The following is a 21,241-nucleotide window of genomic DNA, read 5'->3' on the forward strand; positions in this document are numbered from 1 at the left end:
AAATTAATCACTGCACATAGTTCACTATTGACATACATTCATTTCTACTTCACATTAATAAAGCATTTGCATTAAAAATAATAAAATCCAGAGATTAAATGACATAGAAACTGTGGCTTAGAAGCACCCCCAGGTATTGGTCCAGGCAGCAGAAGTCCCAGGCTGTACTCTCGGCCTTGGAAATGCCACTTCACCCCTCCATGCTTTTCCTTACAGTAAACAGTGGGAAACCAGTCTCGTCCCCATGTCTAAAGGCCTGGTGTGACCAGTCTCTGTCCCTCTGTACACTCTCTCCAAGCTTTCTCTTCTACAACTACTGGCCTGGACGCAACATCTCTGTGCTGATTGCTGGGCTTTAACTTGAGTGCTCCCTTCTTTCTGGAAGGTTCTTCTCCCAGATTTTCTCATGACTATCCTCCAGAAGTCAGTTCGAATATCACTTCTTCGGTTAAGTTTTCCTCATGCGCCTCTTCTCCATACTTCACGGCACCCACAAGGATCATTTTACTTTGGCATTTACTCCTTTAAGGACTCTCTGTTGGGACCCTAGACTGTCCTACTTGCTACTAGGCTGCATGTATTTACAACAGTCCTGGCACATAGTGACACTCAGTAACCACTAGTTCAGTGAATAAATGAATATATAACAAGACAAAATTTAACAGCAAAATGAAACAGATCTGGCACACAATATTTATGGCTGCTGGGTGCTGCATTTAGAGGCTCTTTATTAGCTCTCTGAGACTCAGGGGGGCTCTATGCAGTCAGCTTACGCCTAGGTTGAAGGGACAGTTCTTGTCTCAGCAGTTCTGGGCGACAGCACATCTTTCTGCTTGTACTAGGTGTTTCCGGAGTTACCCTACTGTGATGGTTTAAATAGGCATGGCTCCCATTGACTCATGCTATTTGAATGCTTGGTGCATAGGGAGTGGCACTGTTAGGAGGTTTGGCCTTGTTGGAGTAGGTGTGGGCTTGTTAGAGGAAGTGTGCCACCATGGAGGTGGGCCTTGAGGGCTCATATACGCTCAAGATATGCCCAGTGTGGCACACAGTCTCCTTCTGGTGCCTATGGGTTATATGTAGAACTCTCAGCTCCTTCTCCAGCACAATGTCTGCCTACATCCTGCCATGCCCCTCCATGATGATAATGGGCTCAACCTCTGAAACCGTAATCCAGCCCCAATTAAATGTTTTCTTTTATGAGTTTCTGTGGTCATGGTGTCTCTTCACAGCAACAGAAACCCTAAGACACCTTGTATTCGGTCTGGGCCTGAGGCTAGCCTGAGGTCATGTATCACCTGTGGACAGAACTTTTGTGTCTCTCAGGACATGGGCGCTTGACAGCACATGCTCAGAACTTGCAGGTCAACAAATGAAGGTCTGAAGAAGCACACCTACCAGGCCTCATTATTTGTCCAGATTTGTTCTTTTGAACTCATGTCTCTGCTAACTTAATACCAGAAGAAAAAAAAAAAAAGCCCATGAATTCCACGGGGCATGCTGCAGGACAGCGTCTCACTTAGATGGCGGCCTCCTGAGGCAGCCAGGGAACTGACTTCAGATGGAAGCAGCGTCTCTCCCACCTTCTGCTAACGGATGCATGCTAATGCATCTTATACCTGCACACAAGCACTGTCACTGGGGAGTTGAAATTTCTCCATAAACAAGGCATTTTACTAACATAAAATATTACAAAGAAGTCTTGTAATCTCAAAATTATTTTTCCCTGAAACAGAATGTGTTGAAACATTTAGATTCAGCAAATTCTTACTTGAAATATTACCATAATGTATTGATTTTTACCATACTCAATTGACTGAAAAGTTGTTTGTATAGCAATATTGGCCAAACCAATATAGTAGAACAATTTTGTTACCCATAGTAATCAAGTGCATTTCTGAAGTATAATTATACTGTCATAAAAATAAAGCCAAGATACCCTTTTCCAAGCAATAAAACTATAGGGGCTATAAAACAGGAAGAAGAAAAGGCTAAATAAATGAGATTTTTAAAAATAAAATTTAGTGTCTTTCAAAAACACCACGGCCTCCTCTTCCTTCCCTTAAGCTACAGTTAGGAGAAAAAAAAGATCAATACTTCAATCTCAATAAACTATTTCAATAATAGTTAATTCAAGTGGAAACATAGTCTGAAAGTCTCTGCTCAGCGACCTGTGACATCCTGTCATGTTGGTGAGATGCCAATAATCCATCATTGCCATAATGGATTGAGCACGTGGACACAGAGGGTAGGGAGCACAGGTGGGAAAGGTGTGCGTAGAGACGCGCGGGCACAGGTTTGTGCTCCAGCTTCGGATCAATACAGTACATATTACTGCAGGAAACAAGCCCAGAACGGTGAGTGCTGAGAGGGGAAGAGGGGGAAGCATACATAATTAATTTTATTTGACAAATACTCATTGATTTTCTGAAAACAATACAATCCCTGTTCACCAAGTGATACCGTAATGCAAGCCAGCCATATGTAAGTATTTAATTTTACATTAGGATGAGGCCTTGTTGCTTGTTTAAAATATGATCTTGGCTGCAAAGAAAATGCTCTTCATTCCACTGGAACTTTAAGGTCAAGATAAATCAAACAAGCACCCTGGCTCTCAGGTCAATATCAAAACCATTTAAAAACTACTTTTAATATATGAGATACATGTCAGGGGAAATATGAAGGCGCAGGGTCACTGCTTCTGTTTGACACAGCAGGTTGGCTGGTGAGAGAGGAAGTCAAAGCTTCTGGTGGATTATGTGGTTCTAAATAAAGAATTCCAATAATAGTAAAATTCGACTGGAATTAACCTCAATGCCTCAGTCAACAAAGGCATGCAGAGTGAGAAACCCACTTAGGCAATTCTGCCACTATACAGACATCAGAGAGTGTACAAATACTGTGAAAGACACCTATAACCTACCCTCTAGGTCAGTGGTTCTCAACCTTCCTAATGCTGCGACCCTTTAATACAGTCCCTTATGTTGTGGTGACCCCAAACATAAAATTGTTTCACTGCTACTTTATAACTGTAATTTTGCTACTACTGTGAACTTTAATTTAAATATCCTATATGTAGGATACCTGATATGCAACCCCAAAGGGATCATGACCCATAGGTTAAGAACCGTTGCTCTAGATGATTACAATATCATCATGGACCACTCTTGTCTATATGGCCTGCTGCCAATCAAGACAGTGTCACTCAGGATTCTCAAGACAGTGACACTCTTCATTCTCGCTATCAAGGCCAGTTTTGTTATGTTTTTAGGAATCCTATGGGTTTGATATATTTTGTCTACTAAATGACATTTAATTAGATAACTCATGTATTTTCCCACTTTATGTAAATGCCCATCAGAGATTCTGCTTTTCAATACTTAAATCAATTACTATAATGACTTATTAGAAGCCCAGCTTCTAAGTACACATTTATTTTAGTTGGTTTTATAATCATATCACAGGCCCAACAGTTGACTTAGCAACTCATAGGATCTTTGCTACTCCCTCCAAGGACTGTCCCCAGCTTGGAGCCTAATGAACATCACTTAAAATAAAGGAAACAACAGAAACCAACCCCGAGAATTACCCTCCCTTTCTTCTTATTGTCTCTAGATAAAAATCTTCAATAATGACACATATTAAGTCTTTAAAGCACCATATAGATGAAATAAGTGTCACTGAAAATTTACTCAATATTCAGACAGGATTCTTCACTGTATTACAGGGAGGAATTAGACTGGAAAAATTCACCAATTTCTAACATCTAGAGACTGGAACTCATGACCAAGACATCAGCCATCATCCGGAGGCAGAGACAGGCTGATCTCTCTGAGTTCAAGATCAGCCTGGTCTACAGAGGGAGTTTCAGGACAGGCTCTAAAGCTACAGAGAAACCCTGTCTTGAAAATTAAAACAAACAAACAAACAAACAAACAAACAAAATCTAAGCATTAACTTAAAGAATTTGCATTAAAAAAGAGACAAACAGCCAGGTGGTGGTGTCGTACACCTTTAATCTCAGTACTCAGGAGGTAGAGGCAGGTGGATCTCTGTGAGTTTGGGACCAGCCTGGTCTACAAGAGCTAGTTCCAGGACAGGTTCCAAGGCTACAGATAAACCTGGTCTGGGGGGTGGGGTGGTCAAACAAAAACTTGAAGTGATGAGCCTTGGTGACTTGGGCGACTGTTAGCTAACGGGCAGCCCCTCTGGTTACTTGGGCGACTATGGGCAACTATTGGCTAATGGGAAGCCCCCTCTATTTACTTGGGTGACTGTTAGCTAATGGGCGGCCCAATGTACTCTCAAGACAACCATCCTGCACTTCTGACGTCTGAGTGCAGCAGCTCTGTCCAAAGCAGAGTCTGAGTGGCTGGCTTTGGAGCCACAAGATGTATGTGTCCAGAGTAACCGGGCCTGTTAATCACTCTGATTTCAGTACCACAAACTATCCAAGAAAAGGGAAGAGGGACTAATTTGCTGGGCAAGAAGATGCTGTGTCATCAAAATCTTAACATCTGCAAGAGAACTAATCAATAAATAGACATCTTTGCTCTGGAAACCCCCTTCTAGGTGAGAGAGACAGGGAAGGGTGCAATTAAGGAGCCCACCAAAACCTAACTGGAAGCCTCAGTTTTTCTCACTCTTATTTCAGCCAGCACGCACCAAGCTTCCACTCAGTGCTTGACACTGTACCTGGTGTGCTAGGGAATACAAAGGAACACAATAGACTCTGCCTGACCTTGAGAAACAACACAGCCTAGGGGAAAGCACAGAGGGGAAAAAAAGAAGAGGAGACATTGCCTAGGGTTCTGGCCTAGCCGATGGACGGACGACTAAGCAGATCCCTCTTACTTTCCAGGGGCACAATGGGCTTACAGCACGTGAGCCATCCTGTGACAGTCTGAAAACAAACTGTGATAGCGGAGAAAATACTGTGAAGCTTTCAGAAAGTTGCAGCGTGATACTGTTTTATTAGTGGGATAATTAGAAAATTAAAATTATATAACATGCAGCATAGTGAAGATTTTTTCCAAGTTAATTGAAGTCCAAGGATGATTCTGAGATTGCTTTTACAGATGCTTCTCAGCACGAGCTCCAGACCACGCAAGAGCAGAAAATGAGATTTACACTGTCAATACTATCATTGCCAGAAGTCACCATGGAAAGGTGCTACCCACATGGCTCGGCCTTCTGTGATCTCTCATAAATATGCAGCAATCTGAAAAGACAGGTCCTACTATTATCCCCACTCTACTGATGGGAACATAGAGGCAGAAGACTATACACAAATTGCCTGATTCGCATGGCTAGTTAGCAACAGACACAGAATTCAAACTCAGAGCCCGCACAGTTAACTACAACATATACTGCCTTCTATATCCACTGCAGTTTTGAAGTTAATTGTGAATCAGGAATTAAAACATGCCTTTCTTGTAAAAAAATGGTTTTTGGAGATTTATAAGGTTTCGGTAAGGGAGCAATGAAAATGCCCCTATTTTCCTTTCCCAAACTTCCCCTTCTGCCACACTTAGGCTGCATCTCAAATTGCTACAAGAAACATGAACCAAAACCCAGAGAATGGCCTACACGGAGTCTACACTACACCAGTCCAGATGTCTGGAGCCAGCTTTTACACAGCCAACTGAGGGAAATATCTAGACTGAAATGATGAAAATGTGCCAACTATTAAATAATATACATCACAGTTACATGAGGTACCAGATCACTTGAAATTTACAGCGTCCCAATAAGTGAAGTGAAAAGATTGAAATATTAGACTTTTGATGCACACTTATTAGCTTTATTATACTTCCTAAGAAGAAAATTAAATAGAACCATTAGGCAGTTTTGTTACCAATGAGTGGATTTTTCCAATATTTTCTTCATCTAGTTTATGTAGCATAGCCTCTAATGTAATCATTTTATTTCCGAAAAAAAACCCACAATTTTTACAATAAACACTATTAAGGTAAACTTGATGTAAGAGAAATGCAATCACAACACATCAAACAGTGTTCCTTAAAGGCTTTGGTAAAACGAACGCTCCACTCCTGATGACTGGAGTGTTCATCTGTGGTGAACTGAAAACCAGAGTTCCGACGACACTGCACACTGAAGCGCAGAAATGAAGGGCAGTCATCGAGCACAGTGGCTTTGGTTTGGATATCGTCACATTCTTTCCCTTTAACAACTAGATATGAACCAACTGCAGTGACAGACACCTGAATTCAGGAAGCTGAGGCAAGAGGCTCGCTGGGACCAAGGAACTCAAGACCAGTTTGGGCAACGTGGAAAGATCCAGTCTCAAAACAAAATATACAAGTAACAGAATTGTGTAGGCAATAGGATATGTGGACTTTTTTATGAAAAATGTACTAATTAAAAGAAGTACTCCATCATGATGACACACCATTTACCTTCCCCAAGCAACTGCAGTCCAAACAGTAACCCTGTGAGACTCAGTGTGAGTGGATGTGGGCAGCTAGGTGAACCCTTGGAAGAAGCTGATAACGGCAAGCACAAGAACCTGTGACACAGACTTTTGAAACGTCCAAGGGACATTTCAGTCCCAATGAAAGGCTTTCTAGCCCAGGTCTGTGGCTAGACCCCAGGGTGAGGGGATAAACAGGGATATTCAGTAGGAAAATTCCCCGAGAGAGTTCTGAAGACAGTAGGGACTGATGGCAGCTTCTGAGCGGGAATGTACCTAATGCCACCAAACCACACATTAAAAATGCTTACAAACCAAGGTGTGTTGGAGCATGCTCTTGGTCCTAGCACTCAGAAGCCAGAAGCAGGAGGATCTCTGTGAGTTCCAGGCCATCCTGGTCTTTATAAAATAAAGTTCCAAGCCAGCCAGAGCTACACAGTGAAACCATGTGTCAGGAAAAAAAAAAAAGCACCAAAATTTGTATAAAATGGTTATGATGATGTTAAATTTTATATCTAAACATGATTAAAATATTTTTGAAACAACAGCAGCACAATTTTGTAACCTCCCCTTGGGAAAGTGGACAAGTTATTTCCACTCCCTGTCTACTCCCCCTTTATATTTGTATCGCAGTTTTACAGATGATTAGAATTTTAACATCTATACTGGAGGTGCAGCTCAGGAGCTCTGGTCCCTGGGTTCGATTCCAACATCATTGTGGCAGGACTTAATTTCAGACCAACGATTCACGTTATTAAATTATCTGAAGGAAAAATCATCTAAAAGATGAATGTACTTTCTGTTCTTTTGTTTTTGCTTTTGAATTTTTTTGAGGCATGGTCACGTGCTGTGGTTTATGCTAGCAACTCACCGTTAGCCCATGTTGATCTCAGACTCTTAACAATCCTCCTGCCCCAGCATCCCAAGGGCTGTGATTACTAACGGTTTTGTTGTTGTTTATGGGACAGGGCCTCACTATGCATCTCTGGCTAGCCTGGCACTCACAGAGATCCACTTGCCTCTGCCTCCGGATACTGGATTTGAAGGTGTGCACATAATGCTATGCCTGGCACAAGTTCTTAAAGAACTGTGTTTTGGGAGAGGACCCACATCTTCGCTGTATTTAGGGGGTCAAAAGCCCCAGGAGTGAACACATCCTGGCTGTGCCTAGGGGTCAGAAGCCCTAGGAGAGGACCCACATCCTGGTTGTCCTTGAATTGGGGAACTGAACCCTGGGAGGATGACTGGATCAGATGACTTGAAGGATCTCTTAACTCCCTATCCAATTCCATGCCAAGGCGGCATCAATACACAAGGATGTGTTGGGTTTACAAGGAACCAATCAGAATACAAATTAATTCTTTTATAACCCCAATTATTTTTAATATTACAATATCCATGGTTAAAAAAAACCACAGGCACAATTCGGTATAGGGCTGGTGTGTGTGCAAGAAAGCTCTGTTGCCCTGAGGGCTTTCTTATGGAGGATGAATTTGTTAATTCCTAGAGGAATATTTTTCATACACCACTGCAGACTATTAAGTGCCACACATTACATTATGTAGTTGAAACTTTGCACTGCCGTGAGAGGGACTTCCCTGTCAAGAGAACTTTTTTTTATGCTTAGCATTTTTTAATATGAAAATGAACACTCCTTTAGGGTAAGATCACTGCAACTGGATTGGGAGAGTCTCCTAACTTAACATATTCATCAATGTGTGTAGCAGAAACACTCTGGGGGAGGGGCAGGAGAGAGGGAAACACAACAGGAAAAAGGGTTTTTAATAACAGTGTCAACACAGGGCAGAGCATTGATATTTATAAGGTTTGGTTTCCACTGGGCATAACTGTAAACAGGCAAGAGACCAGCACAAGGTGAGAACAAGTTTCAAAAATAACAATAATAAGTAAAGGTGTTAAAGAGCAAAGAAAAACATGTGCTAAACTTCAGGTCAGTAAAAACCGCACACTTGCTAATGATGGACTAGGAACCACTCACCCAGGAGAGATGCAGACTCAGAAATATTAAAAAGGCAATATAAATGCATTTTTCAGGCAATTCCCGAGAAAATAGAAGTTGCCTTGCAGATCCTGGTGTCAAATGTGGAAATAAAATCCAAGCAGTGGTGGACATGTAAAACCTTGCCATGAGGTACCTGGCTCTCAGCATTTGGCAAAGTAGACAGAAGTTTAAACAGAATGACTACTCACTTGTAGACTGTGCCTCCGTTGCCATGGCCAAGGGTGTCTCGATACCGTATGTCTTGTTCATTCATCTCCACAGGAAAGAAAGAAAAACAAAAAGGGTGTCATGCTGCGGATGGAAATGTCAAGGAAAGCAACTCTGGGCCATAAACAACAAGCAGGCTGGGTCATTCCAAGTTCAGCTGCAAGAACGAGAGGATCAATACAACATTTGCTGTCCAATTTATAAAAGACGATACCAAGGGACAAAGTGATGGAAAGTTTAATGACAATTTGTTTGCCTGGGTCATTTCATTAAAGTTTGATAAAAGGTGTCAAAATGGAATGATATAACATAGCTCAGAAGGGTCAGGTCAGAGAGATACTGATAGGAAAATGGTCTCCAGCATGGCACAGAACTAATGCCAACCAGCGACACACACACAGGACCAAAGCCAAGCTTGCTATGATCTCACACTCGAGCGCACACGTGCGTGCATGCGCACACACACACAGAGCCAGTAATTTATGCATGCTGTGTAAATAAACTAGCCCCTGAAAACTCCTTGGGTGACCCCATAATTAACACAGAGAAAACTGAATAATGTTTATCATTTTCCTCAAGTGGAAAGAGGTTTTCTTCGCAAATGATAAGTTAGTACACAGCAATAGCTGGGTAAAAATCATATTATGCTGACTGGTAAATGCCAAACCACATGCCAACATCATAATGCCTACAGGGAACACACAGCATGTGTGTGATATCAACTAATGCTACTCCTATAACTTAAAGTACAAGAGAGCATGCATGTTTCCTAAGGTTGTACAAAACTTACACCAAAAACACCACTCTTGTTTGTAATCATGAATGGCAGGTAAATTATGTTGGCACCCACAAAGTAATGTTTTCAAGTCTTTAAGGGACTCTCTAAATAATCATTTATCAAACGACTTTAAAGCTAGTCTGACTCCATTTGATATACTCAGTAATTCTTTAGGCACTGGTACGGTTGCATAAAAATTAACTGCCAACTTTATTCACAAAGTAGATTTAATAAAGGTATTGTTTTCCATATAGCTAAAGCTTGGGAAAGTAAGCTCTGAAAAAAAAATCAATTTCCAGGGAATTGCACTGCCTTGCATTGGGCAGAAAATGGATGGAGTTCTTAATTCAATATCACTTGGAAAATAATAGTTTGCTTTTGGACCATTATTATGGTAAAGCTTTAAATATTTGCTCTGCTCTAAACTCCCACCTTCTGAATAAAGCACAGGCTTCATTTATCAAGGGAAACAGTTTTCCTCTCTACATTTCTGTGGTTGAAGCTTCGGAGGACCGTGATAATTAAGTGTGCGGTGCAAGTAGAAGCGACAGCTTCCTTGCCAAGCCATTTTGCCAGTTCCTAAAAGAGTATCGACAGACTCATGTGTGAGGGTCAATTCAGCACCAGATTTAATTGTTGTAGAACCTGATTGATGCAATTTACAATCAGCTAATTGCTATATTTAAGGTCAGTGGAAAAACACTGGCAGACAAGTCAGAAAAATTGCCAACTGCTTCCATATTTGAGGAAAATTCTTTTCTCATGACCTTTAAACTGCCAATGTAATAAAATGATATTTTACCCTGTAGAAAAGATGTGGCAAGAAGGAAAGAAAGCCACATTACTCTGGACTTAAATGACACCTTTTCTAACAATATGGAGAACAGCAGCCCAGGAAGTGACCTGAGATGCTAGGCGAGCAGGACTGCCCCTTGCTTCGCTTTGATTGATGAAGGCTTCATAAGCAGCGGTGTCTACTGGCAGGTATGAACAGCTACCAAGCCAATTCCCTGAGAGCATTTCTCTAGGTAATCTAAACATGCCTCCAACAACCTAATTTGCACCATTAACTTGCCTAACGAGATACATTCTCACTGTGGCTCGAAGTAAATTTCTAGGAGGGAGAAATGTCACTTAGTCAAGTGCACAAACTCTGAATTGGTGACACTAAGGTCAAAGGGCAGTTGGGATGTAGACATGCATACAGCACAGAGGGTCTGGGTTCTGGAAGGACTAACATTTGTGAGCAAGTCCTTCCCACCGGCAAAGAGCAAGGTATGGGTATTTCTGACCATCTATACCCACAATTCTAACAACACTCACAAAAGAGGAGAGGCCAGTATTCCCACACGTCAACTCCATTAGGAACAGTAGGTTTGCATCAGGGGAGGGGCTTAGAGCCTCATGAGGGAGGTTGGTGAGAAGCTGAGGGGAGGCAAAGCCTGTTGTTGCATGTGTACATGAAATGAGTGCTAAAAATGAAGATGAAATTATGGAATCCCCTAGATAATGAGGAAGATTATGCAAGATCATAAACATAGAAGTGGTTCTGAATTGTAGGTTCTAAAAGCATATGACTTCAAAAGACTACATCCATAAGAAATGATCATATGCTATTGCAAGGTATGCAAGGCCTTCGCCCAGCCAATGAACTGATAGTATTTTCTGTAATATTAAGAATACCAACAGCCAGAGAGATGGCTCAATGGTCAAGAACACTTGTTTTTCTTGCAGAGGACATGAATTCTGTTCCCAGAACCCACACTGGGAGGCCCACAATTGCTTGTAACACCGGTTTCAGAAGAATCTGATGCTCTCTTTGAAACACTATGGGTATTGCATGCAAATGGTGTACATATGGATAAGCAGGCTCACACACATGGTAAGAAAGGAGGGATGGATGGATGGATGGATGGATGGATGGAGGAAGGAAAGGAAGGAAGACAGGCAGGCAGGCATGGTGGCACACTCCTTTAATCCAGGCACTAGTTAGGAAGAGGCAGGAGGATCACTGTGAGTTTGAGGCCAGCCTGGTCTACATAGCAAGTTAGAGATTAGTGGGTCCAGAGCTATATCGTGAGACCTTGTCTCAATAAATAAATAATTTAATACATATGTACATATCTTTATCTTTCTGTTTGCTTATGAGTTTTCCATGTTTTTATAGCATATGGTATTTCTCGTGTTTTTAAAAGTTGGGCTCCATCTGCTTGTTTTAGGAGGCAGGGTCTTGAAGTCCTAGGGTCAAGTGGTTTTTTTTTTCCTGGTCTCAGCCTCCTGTGTTTGGGACTACATGTACATGGTTATTGTATCATATCATATCATATGGACAAAAGCTTATTAAAGCAGAGATCATGAACTGAATTTTAAAAACATTGGAGATTTCATACATGATATAAAACTATAAAAAGCTAATGCATTTTTGCCAGTTATTCTTAGATAAGCATATTAAATCAGCCTTTCAGAATGAAGCACAAGAATCATGTTTACTGAGAAATGGAGGTGGGATTTATAAACTACAGAGTAATTCATTTGACCACTAGGATCATACAAACCACAGTTTTATTGCATCTGAAGACCACTTAACCCAATCCACAACTTCATGAGTACACTAGTTCAGCATTACTCACCCACAGTCTGTCTTGGGTGCAAGATGGGGGAACACGGTTTTCCAATGGTCAGTGTGTACAGACAGGCAGCCACTAACCAAAAGGCTCTCATAGGTTAAAAGCAATTTTCAAAGTAAATAAATTTCACTTATTTCTAAGAAGGAATATTTTAAAAGCAACACTTAGCTCAAGAGCTAGGGAGACGGCTGAGTTGGTAAAATGCTTGTTATGTCAGCATGTGGAATTGAGTTCGTACTCTTACCACCTACATAAGAATGAAGCACGGCGACATGCACCTGCAACGCCAGAGCCGGGGGGCAAAGGTAGCTGGATCTCTAGAGTGTGCTAGTCGGCAAACAGCCAAAATAGCAAGCTCTAGGTTCAGTGAAAGAGCCTGTCTCAAAAAACAGAAATGGACAGCAATGGAGGAGGGCACTTACGGTCAATCTTTGACCTCCATGTGTGCACATTACTAGCATGTACATATATGCATGCACTATGATCCCTACACCCCATCCACCTCCACCCACCCCTAGCTTTTCAAGCTATAAAGATGTGAGACTGTTTTTTAACTTAATAAAGATGCCAGTTTTTATTTATAGTTATTTTCCCTGTTTTAACTTTAAGAAGCAAATAAGCAAAACAACAGGTGTGAGCGGAGAGGAAGGAAAAGCCACAGAAGCTGCATATTCACAATCAAGAAAGCAGATGATTGGCAGTACTTGTGTTCTAGTTCAGAGAGAAGAGGGGGCCAAGAAAGCAAGAGCCAGCAGCCAGCACTGAGGCCCGGCTATGTCTGGGCAGAAAGAGGGACTCGGCAGATCTGGCTCACACTCAGCCTCATTCCTGCCTCAGCTTCATCCACTGGACCATTCAGAACTGGAGTGCTTTACATGCTGGTGCTGACTGGGCTTTTAAAGGTAGTTGTTACAGCTGATCCCTACCCTCCCTAGGTTAGAGAATTTTTCTAAAGGTACCTCAAGCTCTGGAAGCTACAAAGGTGTGGCAGGAAAGGAACTGGCACAGTGTTAACCTGGACTGACAAGGACAGTAAACACAGTCAATCTCGCTACAAAATCAGAAACAAAAGGGAAAGAAACCACTTTAGAGACACAGAGGCAACAGTCACAGGTCCATGGAGTGATGACTGTTTCTTTTTAAATCCTTTGAATCGACCCTCTGGGCTCTTCCCAGTCATTTTCAAACTCAGGGCCAACATTAGACAGACAAAGTCATGCTGGACTCAAGTGGGGGAAAACACACTCCAAAAATACCATGGCAAGTCTGATTCATAGCTCTCAATAAAACAGAAAATACCTTTTATTTATTTAATAAGCTGGAAACTGGAATCCTCCACCATAAAGTGGTAACAGGAAAAGAACAGCTCTGTTCCAAAGACTAAAGGTAAACTTGTAAAGTGGTTCTTGATTTAACATATTAATGAAATTAATGAGGACAATGAAACAGAATACAATTATGGATTAGCAAAGAATATGTTCTTTGTTTATTGTCTGACTGTGTTAAAAAATAAGTATATCACTTATAAATCATTAAAATAAAAAATGCTCAATTAATCCTATTTTATATGTAAAGGCCTGACAGAACCGAGTCCCAGCACGAGACCTTTGCTTCACAAATCGAAGCAATAATGGTTTCAGAAGGCGTCACACTCTATGAGCAGACAATTGGGGAGATTTAGTAAATCCCACTTTATAGAGCAGAGACTAATCGGAAAACACAAGCCAGTCAAATGTTTCTTATGAACTGTTGACACTCTATCAATGCTGAATCAATTGGTGGCATTTACTCTGAGTGACAGAAAAGAAATAAATATTTATATCACATAACCTATATCAATGAACCCAGGCAGAAAGCTATTTCTAACCTGTCAATATTTGATTATCTTGAAGAATCATGTCTCTTTCTGTTAATGATTAATATGAATTCCTTATGAAATCTAAGTGGAGGCTAGTGGAAAGGCAAATCATTATTAATGCTTGAGAGCTTAAACCACTAAAATAAAACTACACTCAAGTGTTCAAGTATCGTTAAATGTGACTTACATCTCCCATATCAAATGCTGTCAGTGTGCAGCCCGGAGATTTACCGATGCCCACGCCGTGTGCATTGCCTCACCGCAGTGCAATCTCACCATCAGTGAGCGGCTCCCCAGCACAGAGATTAGTACAAGGAGGTGTTTTGAAAGCATACGGAGGAGCATTACTCGTCTCTCATTTTTTAGTTATTTATTTTTGAGCAAAAGTAAGCATAAGATTAGCTTATCTTAAAAAAAAAAAAAAAGAAAGGAAGGAAGAAAGAAACTGCCTCACTGTCTACTGTGGGGTTAGCATATTCCCGAGAGAAAGCAATAAACAATACTTAAGTGTCAAAAACCATTGCGAGCCAATCTCCCACTGCAAAGACCCTCATATGTGACCCTACTACAATATTTGTGGGCTGTGTTTTTTTTTTTTTGTCAAAACATTAGGGGCATTTCAGAATGACAGTGTGTGTGTGTGTGTGTGTGTGTGTGTATGTGTGTACGCGCGCACATGTGTAGTAAAAACAGTGTTTTTCATTTTGAAGACTGTATGACAGGCTGTTTTCCATTGCCTAGGTTGAATAAATGTAGTTAAAACTTCTTAATTTATGTATATTTTGAAATATATTTTCCAGCTGGAGAATATGAGTGACTTGTACATAAACTATAATTAATAACAAAAATGCAAGCATGCTGAAGATCCAGAAGTGGCCTGGGCGCAAGACTCTGGCTTTTGTTCATGCTGGTCCTGCACACATACCAGGCACAGGGCATCAGGCGCAGACCTTGCTCTAAACTAACCCTGGCAGAAACAGTAAGTAAATGCTATCTACCATTTGGAGGCTGAGGGGACAGCACTAGCTTAGAATGTGAGAAGAGCCAACTCTGAGCTCTAGCACCGTCCAACTCAGAACTGAGTCTACCGGGATTAGACACACACACACCACCAAGTCAGAGCCTCTTCTGCTGGACGGGGAGCATTTAATGACTAGAGATCGTGCACACTGGCTGGGAGGCTGTCAGAATCAGATCAATTCAATTTTTTTAAGTATTCAAAAAACTGTGTGCCAAACTTCCAGAAGTACTTCCACGCGTGACACGCACGCAATGTTACAGGTGTTATTAAGAGACAAGCGTGAGGATCCAGCTTTGTCCTCTCGCCATGCTCCACTACAAGTCCTTGATTCATGAAATGCCAGCTAGGCTTGGGGAGGTCGGCGTGCGGAGGCACTGAATAAGCATCGGAGATAATTAAGACCTCAGCCTTCGAAACATGGACGGAAGTGAACAGCAGTTAAGAAAATCAATAAGAGTCTTTTATTTGCAGTGACACAGATGTCTCAGTCAATAGAGCCTAATAGGCAGGCTTGATCGCAACGGACAGGCGCTGCCTGCAAGGCTATCAAAGGGTGCGCTGTAACAAACATTAAAACGCATTTATGTTGCTACTGAGGAATTGCAGGCCCTGTAGGTAGCTTCATTTACCAGTGAATGTTTAAAAGCTCTATATTTTTTCAGAAGTGTCCATTTACTTGAGTCAAAATTAGTGAAAAATAAGTGGCCTGCAGGCCTGTTTGTCCTTCCTGGCCGGGTTAGGTCATTCAGTTTAAACTCAGATGGCCCATTGGAAAGGCAAACCAAAGATCCCTGAAGCTCAGGGACTCATGTGCCACAGTCTGTCCAGCCTGGCTTCAGTCCCCACAAAAGCCAGTGCTGGTCTCTGGAAAAAAGAGGAGCTAAGGCTGGAAAGTAACAGTCTTCCCCCTTTGTCCCCAAAGATAATGGAAGAAACAGTCACCTCAGAACACAGGGCCCTGTCAACAACCCACGGGTTGATGACTTGTTCAGAACTGATTAACTTTTTTAAGCTGAGATGGCAGTGGGGTGTGTGCACAGTGCCTCAATCTGCTGGGAGTGAAAGCCATTAGCTCAGGTTGAAAACCGTGCTGCAGATTGTTCTGCCAATCAAATTAAGCTGTGGCATTCATTTATGACAAGAAGAAACGTGCAGACTCTTAGTCACTTAGCACTAACTCTGGCACACTCTGGACAGCCACAGAGTGCTACTCTGAAGGCTAGCACGCAACAATACTTACCTGGCCATTGGCCAGGATCTTCTTCAGTTCAGCCGAGGACTTCTTCAAGCTGCAAAATAAAGACACCGTTAGCATCATGGCCACCAACAAATCTCAACACCACTGCAAACCCTAGTCCAGGGCCCCGAGGGCGCGGCTCAGGCGGCAGACTACTTGCCTCCCATGTACCAGGTCCTGGGGTTGATCTCAAAACCAGGTAAACAGTGTGCTGGTGCACATCTACAATCCCAAGAAGCAAGAGAAACAGTGGTTCAAGGTCATCCTCAGCTACATATGGAGTTTGAGTCCAGCCTAGGCTATATGAGAACTTTTCTAAATAACAATAAAATAATAATAATAATAACACACAAATAAATGAATAAAACTTTTAAAAAAACATAGCACCTCCCCAACCACTATTCTCTTTGAAATGTAGAGCTGACAAGCTCTGTCCTCAACTGCCCACACTACACTCTCCTCAAATAAACTTCCCCTCTGGTTTTTCCCAGTTTGGCTCTCCCTTGCCCTACAGTCTCCCCTGAGAACACAGATCTCAGCTGGGTCTATTATGGCCCACTCCTCCTTGCTCCTGAACACCAGGTGCTAACTGTTCAAGAAATGGTGGTCAATCTTATTCTGTGACAGGTGTAGCGATAACATGGAAAGATATAAATATCTTAATACATCAGGAAGCAAATGGGATCGGAACCTAATCTGAACCACACTGGCATTCTACCTGACATTTTTAATAAGTAAAACTGGAGTTGACCTCAGACTTTGAGCTGGACCTTCAGCTGATAATCATTCTCTCTAAATGCTCCTTAAAATTCTGCTGGGTCCAACACAGACTACTGGGCCTCGGTTCCTACTTTTTAAAAACTGTCTAAGATATGCCTTCACCTAAGGATTCTAGGCTAATAATGTCCTCCAGAGTCCAATTGGCTAGGGGGATAGTCAGGAATTTCGTAGACTGGAACAAACCAAACATACCAAAAAGTGAGCAGCTGCCTCAGAACCAGTCCGGTTACCAACATTGTCATGGCACTTCCATGTACAGGGTGCTGAGCAATGCCAGGCACTGTCGCAGGGCTACTGCATATCCTCCGGATTTAGTCCTCAGGAACTACACTCCTTTATGCATAGTTATTATCCCTGACTTACAGACAAAAGGCAAGGCTCTTGTCCAAATTCTGATTATCACTTACACTTTCACACGCCTGTCTGAGAAATATTTCAGTCACTGTATTCCCACAAATGACTCTCAGTTTGGTAATTCTGGGTCTAGTAAGGACACAAATAACCAAACAAAGGCTTCACCGTGTCCTCTCCACAGACAGTCCATTACGTCATAAACAAATAACAACACTTTCAATTCACGGCATTTACAAAATGCCTTTCATCCAAGAAACAAGATATGATTCCTTAACATAGCTTCATCAATCTTACACTGTCAGTGGATGGAGGGAGAGTGTATTCATCCTAATATTACAGAAGGCAAAGACCACACTGTTTGGAAAGGACTTGGCAGAGGAACTTGAATTCAGTCAATTATGACCTAGGAAGACCATGTGGGTTGATAAGCTCAGTCTATCAACTGGTCATTTACCTATGCCAAGGAACAGCTTATACTTTGAAAAGGAACAGAGGGAAGACTGATTCCATTTCACACCAGTGTCTAGATGTGGGGATCTAGTTTTAACAAGGGCAGAGGGGTAGCACTCAGAAGTAGAGTATATGTTTAGGATGTGCAAGGTCAAGTCGTAGCAGGAAAAAGAAAAAGTTTCATCCAGTAAGTCTGTTTTATACACTGCTTATTCAGCATCTCATTTCTGTTTATAAGAACTCAAGCTACCAAAACTCCTTTTAAAATGTTTTAAAACTTAAGTGCACATAATTGTAACCTGGCTATAACACCTGAGGAAAGACACTGAGATATCCAAAGTGTAAAAGAATAAAAAGGCAGGGCTAAAGGCAGGAGAGGTGGCTCAGGGGTTAAGAGCACAGATTAAGTGAGGAGAACTGAGGCTGAAGGAGAAGTAAAAGTGGACATGAGTATACACAGCCACCCACCCACTCATCCCAGCAAGCACGCGTCCCATGCCTCAGACCGGGGCTTGCAGTAGGTACACTGTAGTCACTGCCCTCCTAGAGCACCGAAGCTACGGGGCACCAAGATGATGGTGCTCCGATGTGCTCACTGCTATAGTCAAAAGAAGCATGGGTGAGGGTGGGGCACAGGGGTCAACAGAGAGAGCCTGCTATCACTGTGCAGGTGGGTGGTGACGGGGTCCACACAGGGCACCTGCTATAGCTTGGTGGGTGGGTGGGGCACAGAGGTCCACACAGGGCACCTGCTATAGCTTGGGAGGTGGGGGGGGCACAGGGGTTCACACAAGGCCCCTGCTATAGCTTGGGAGGTGGGGGGGGCACAGGGGTTCACATAAGGCCCCTGCTATAGCTTGGTGGGTGGGAGGTGGGGGCACAGAGGTCCACACAGGGCCCCTGCTGTAGCTTGGTGGGTGGTGATCAAGAATAGGCTGAAGTACACAGAGCACCTGTATGCAAACAATACCCCTCAAGACCCATAGAGGTCTTGCTTCATCCTGAAGTAGGAAATGGTGCCTCATAATTGTGCCTTAGGGTTACATTTTGGAGTTGGTTTATTTCCCCCATGGTCCATGTATAAGAGACTCAGTCCTCAGGGTGTCAATGTTGAGGATGCAGATCTTGAAAAAAAAATCTAGTGGGAGATGCATATGTCAGTTGGAGTTGTGACCTCAAAAGTGACTGTGGAAACCAGGCTCACTCTCCCTGGTTCCCCGCATCAGTCACTCTGAATGAGGAGAGACAGTCACAAGGAGTCATCACGAAGACCTGTCCTGGGTCACTGGGCTTTCCATGCCCCAAATTGTGAGTTAAGTAAACTTTTTCTCTCAACACAATGGACTGTCTTGGGTATTCCATTATAGTGAAGAAGAGCTGACTAATACAATTAGCAGGCTGTCCCAGCTAAGGTAGAGGAGACCTACAGGGGCAGTGGAGATTTTCCCGGAGCATCCACGCAGTCAGAGGGACGCTGAAGGTGGGCGGGTGCAGAGGGACGCTGAGAGTGGGTGGGTGCCGAGCTCCTAGGAAGGTGCCAGGCTGCTGGAAGGATGTGATGTGGGAGAGAAGATGGAGGGAAGAGCTCACTTGAAAGAGGGAATAGTCACGTTCTGGGGACAAAACTCCATCTTTACAAGTGGGTGCCGAAAGGCACCAAATCCCCGCTCAGAAAGAGCTTCTTAAGATGTACCTGAACAACAACAAAGGGGCAGCCTTGGCCCAGGAAGCACATCCCTGGCCCAGATGCTGGGAGGAGACTGGATGTCCATTAGACAAAGAACAGGAGTCAAGCATCAGGGGAGAGCAGGCTAAGACTGGTGCTTCCCCTCCTCCTGCTCCCCACAGGCAAATCATCTAAGAGCACCGGGCGGCTTGCCCTCTGTTACACAGCCCTCTCTGGCTCTGTAAAGAAAGGTAAAGCCCCTGGAACTTCCAGACCCCACGTGACGGGACTCCTGTCTCCATCCTTGCTTCCCACCTCTTTTGTTACTCTCCCAACTTCCCATACCCTGCCCTAACCTGGCGCCTCCCTCATGTTCCAGCCAACCAGCCCACTTACACAGGCCAGCTCTTTCCCCTCAGAGCCTTGTCATAGGCACATCCCTCTAGCTGAAATGTCTGTATTGTGATGTAACTTGGTCCTCCTTGTGCATCAGGTCTAGATGGAAACATCCCTTTCCCCAAGGAGCCAGTTCTGAGTACCCAGTTTAAACAGAAACATATTCCTGTCTAGTGTTTCCCTCCGCATGCACTTGCTTCCCTCACGACAGTACTGCCGCATCATACTCCTAGGACAGCAGCTAAGGAGTAAGAGGCACTTCATAAATACCTGCTGATTAGTCATCAACCCAGGGCACAGAACACAGCCAGTGTAGGGTAACATTAAAACACCCATAGGACTTTTTCGATTAACGTTCTTCCCATGACAGGAATCACCATCCTTGCCATCTAGGAGGCTGCCGTATCCCCAAGTGAAGATGCCAGGATGAAACCGTGCATAACTAGGTGGTGAAGTTTTTTTGCCCAATCCAAGAGTTACAATACTTCATGAAGAGATGTGACAGCTTTTACCCCAAGCTAATCCTCAGTTGTGGCTAAAATGACTGTGGAACACTGGAAGTAACACTGCTTCTATGTTTTGAGATCTTCTCAATTCCATAGGAAAGTGTGATCTAAAACACCAGGGGAAAACCTTGTCCTTCCCCAGGGCTAATGTGGCGCTTGTGTACACACCAGCTTTTCTGGAATCAGTGGTACCAGTGAATTGTTCTACCTTTCTGGAGCTCGGTGAACACGCAGGCCTCTACCCACAGGCCTCCACTCTGCGGGACCATGACTCACATGTCCAAGCAACACGAGACTGAATGCAAAGCAGTGTCAACATTGGCCCCACGAGACCAGGCAGATGGCACGCTGGTGACTAGCTAGCCAACTGCACTGTAGCATGGCGCTAACTGTTAAAGGCAACACCCTTTTAGAGCCCTGTGTCCTCAGCTGGAAGGTTGGTAGGGAGATACTGACACCAACCAGGATAGCAGCTTTGCTGGGGGAAGGGGGCATAGACCTAGTGGAGACAGTGTGGTGGTACACACCAGTAGTAATCCTAGCACTTGGGGATTGCCATGTTTGAAGTCTAGCTGGGCTACACAGCAAGACTCTCAAAAATTAAAGAAATGTAAGTCAGAGAGATGGATCAGTGGTTAAGAGTACTTGCTGCTCTTGCAGAGAACCCAGGTTTGGTTCCCAGCACCCAGGTAGAGGCTCACAACCATCTGTAACTCCAGTTCTAGGGGCTCCAACCACCTCTTCTGGCCTCAGTGGGCACATGCACACAAGTGCTGCATATTCATACATGCAGGCAAACACTCAAAATGTAAAATAAAATGATTAAATTTTTAAAGAAAATAAAGAAGAGGGCAGGACCACAGGCACAGAGGGTCTCTCTGTGGCTTCCATAATTAAGATGCAAA

The 21,241-nt window shown here is 43.1% G+C and overlaps 1 protein-coding gene across 7 annotated transcripts in view; it reads right to left on the bottom strand.

Annotated features, from left to right (window-relative positions):
- Nucleotides 1-21,241, bottom strand: part of Map2k5 (mitogen-activated protein kinase kinase 5) — a 229,043-nt gene that overhangs the window by 165,463 nt on the left and 42,339 nt on the right. For all 7 annotated transcript variants that reach the window (XM_038321200.1, XM_038321199.1, XM_038321198.1 and 4 more), the window contains exons 7-8: nt 16,188-16,236; nt 8,645-8,709 (exon numbers count right to left, since the gene is read on the bottom strand). In XM_038321200.1, the coding sequence (XP_038177128.1) occupies nt 8,645-8,709; nt 16,188-16,236 (114 nt within the window). The remainder of the gene's footprint in view (nt 1-8,644; nt 8,710-16,187; nt 16,237-21,241) is intronic.

The sequence above is a fragment of the Arvicola amphibius genome, chromosome 3, assembly GCF_903992535.2.
Source record: "Arvicola amphibius chromosome 3, mArvAmp1.2, whole genome shotgun sequence".
Taxonomy (NCBI): Eukaryota; Metazoa; Chordata; class Mammalia; order Rodentia; family Cricetidae; genus Arvicola; species Arvicola amphibius.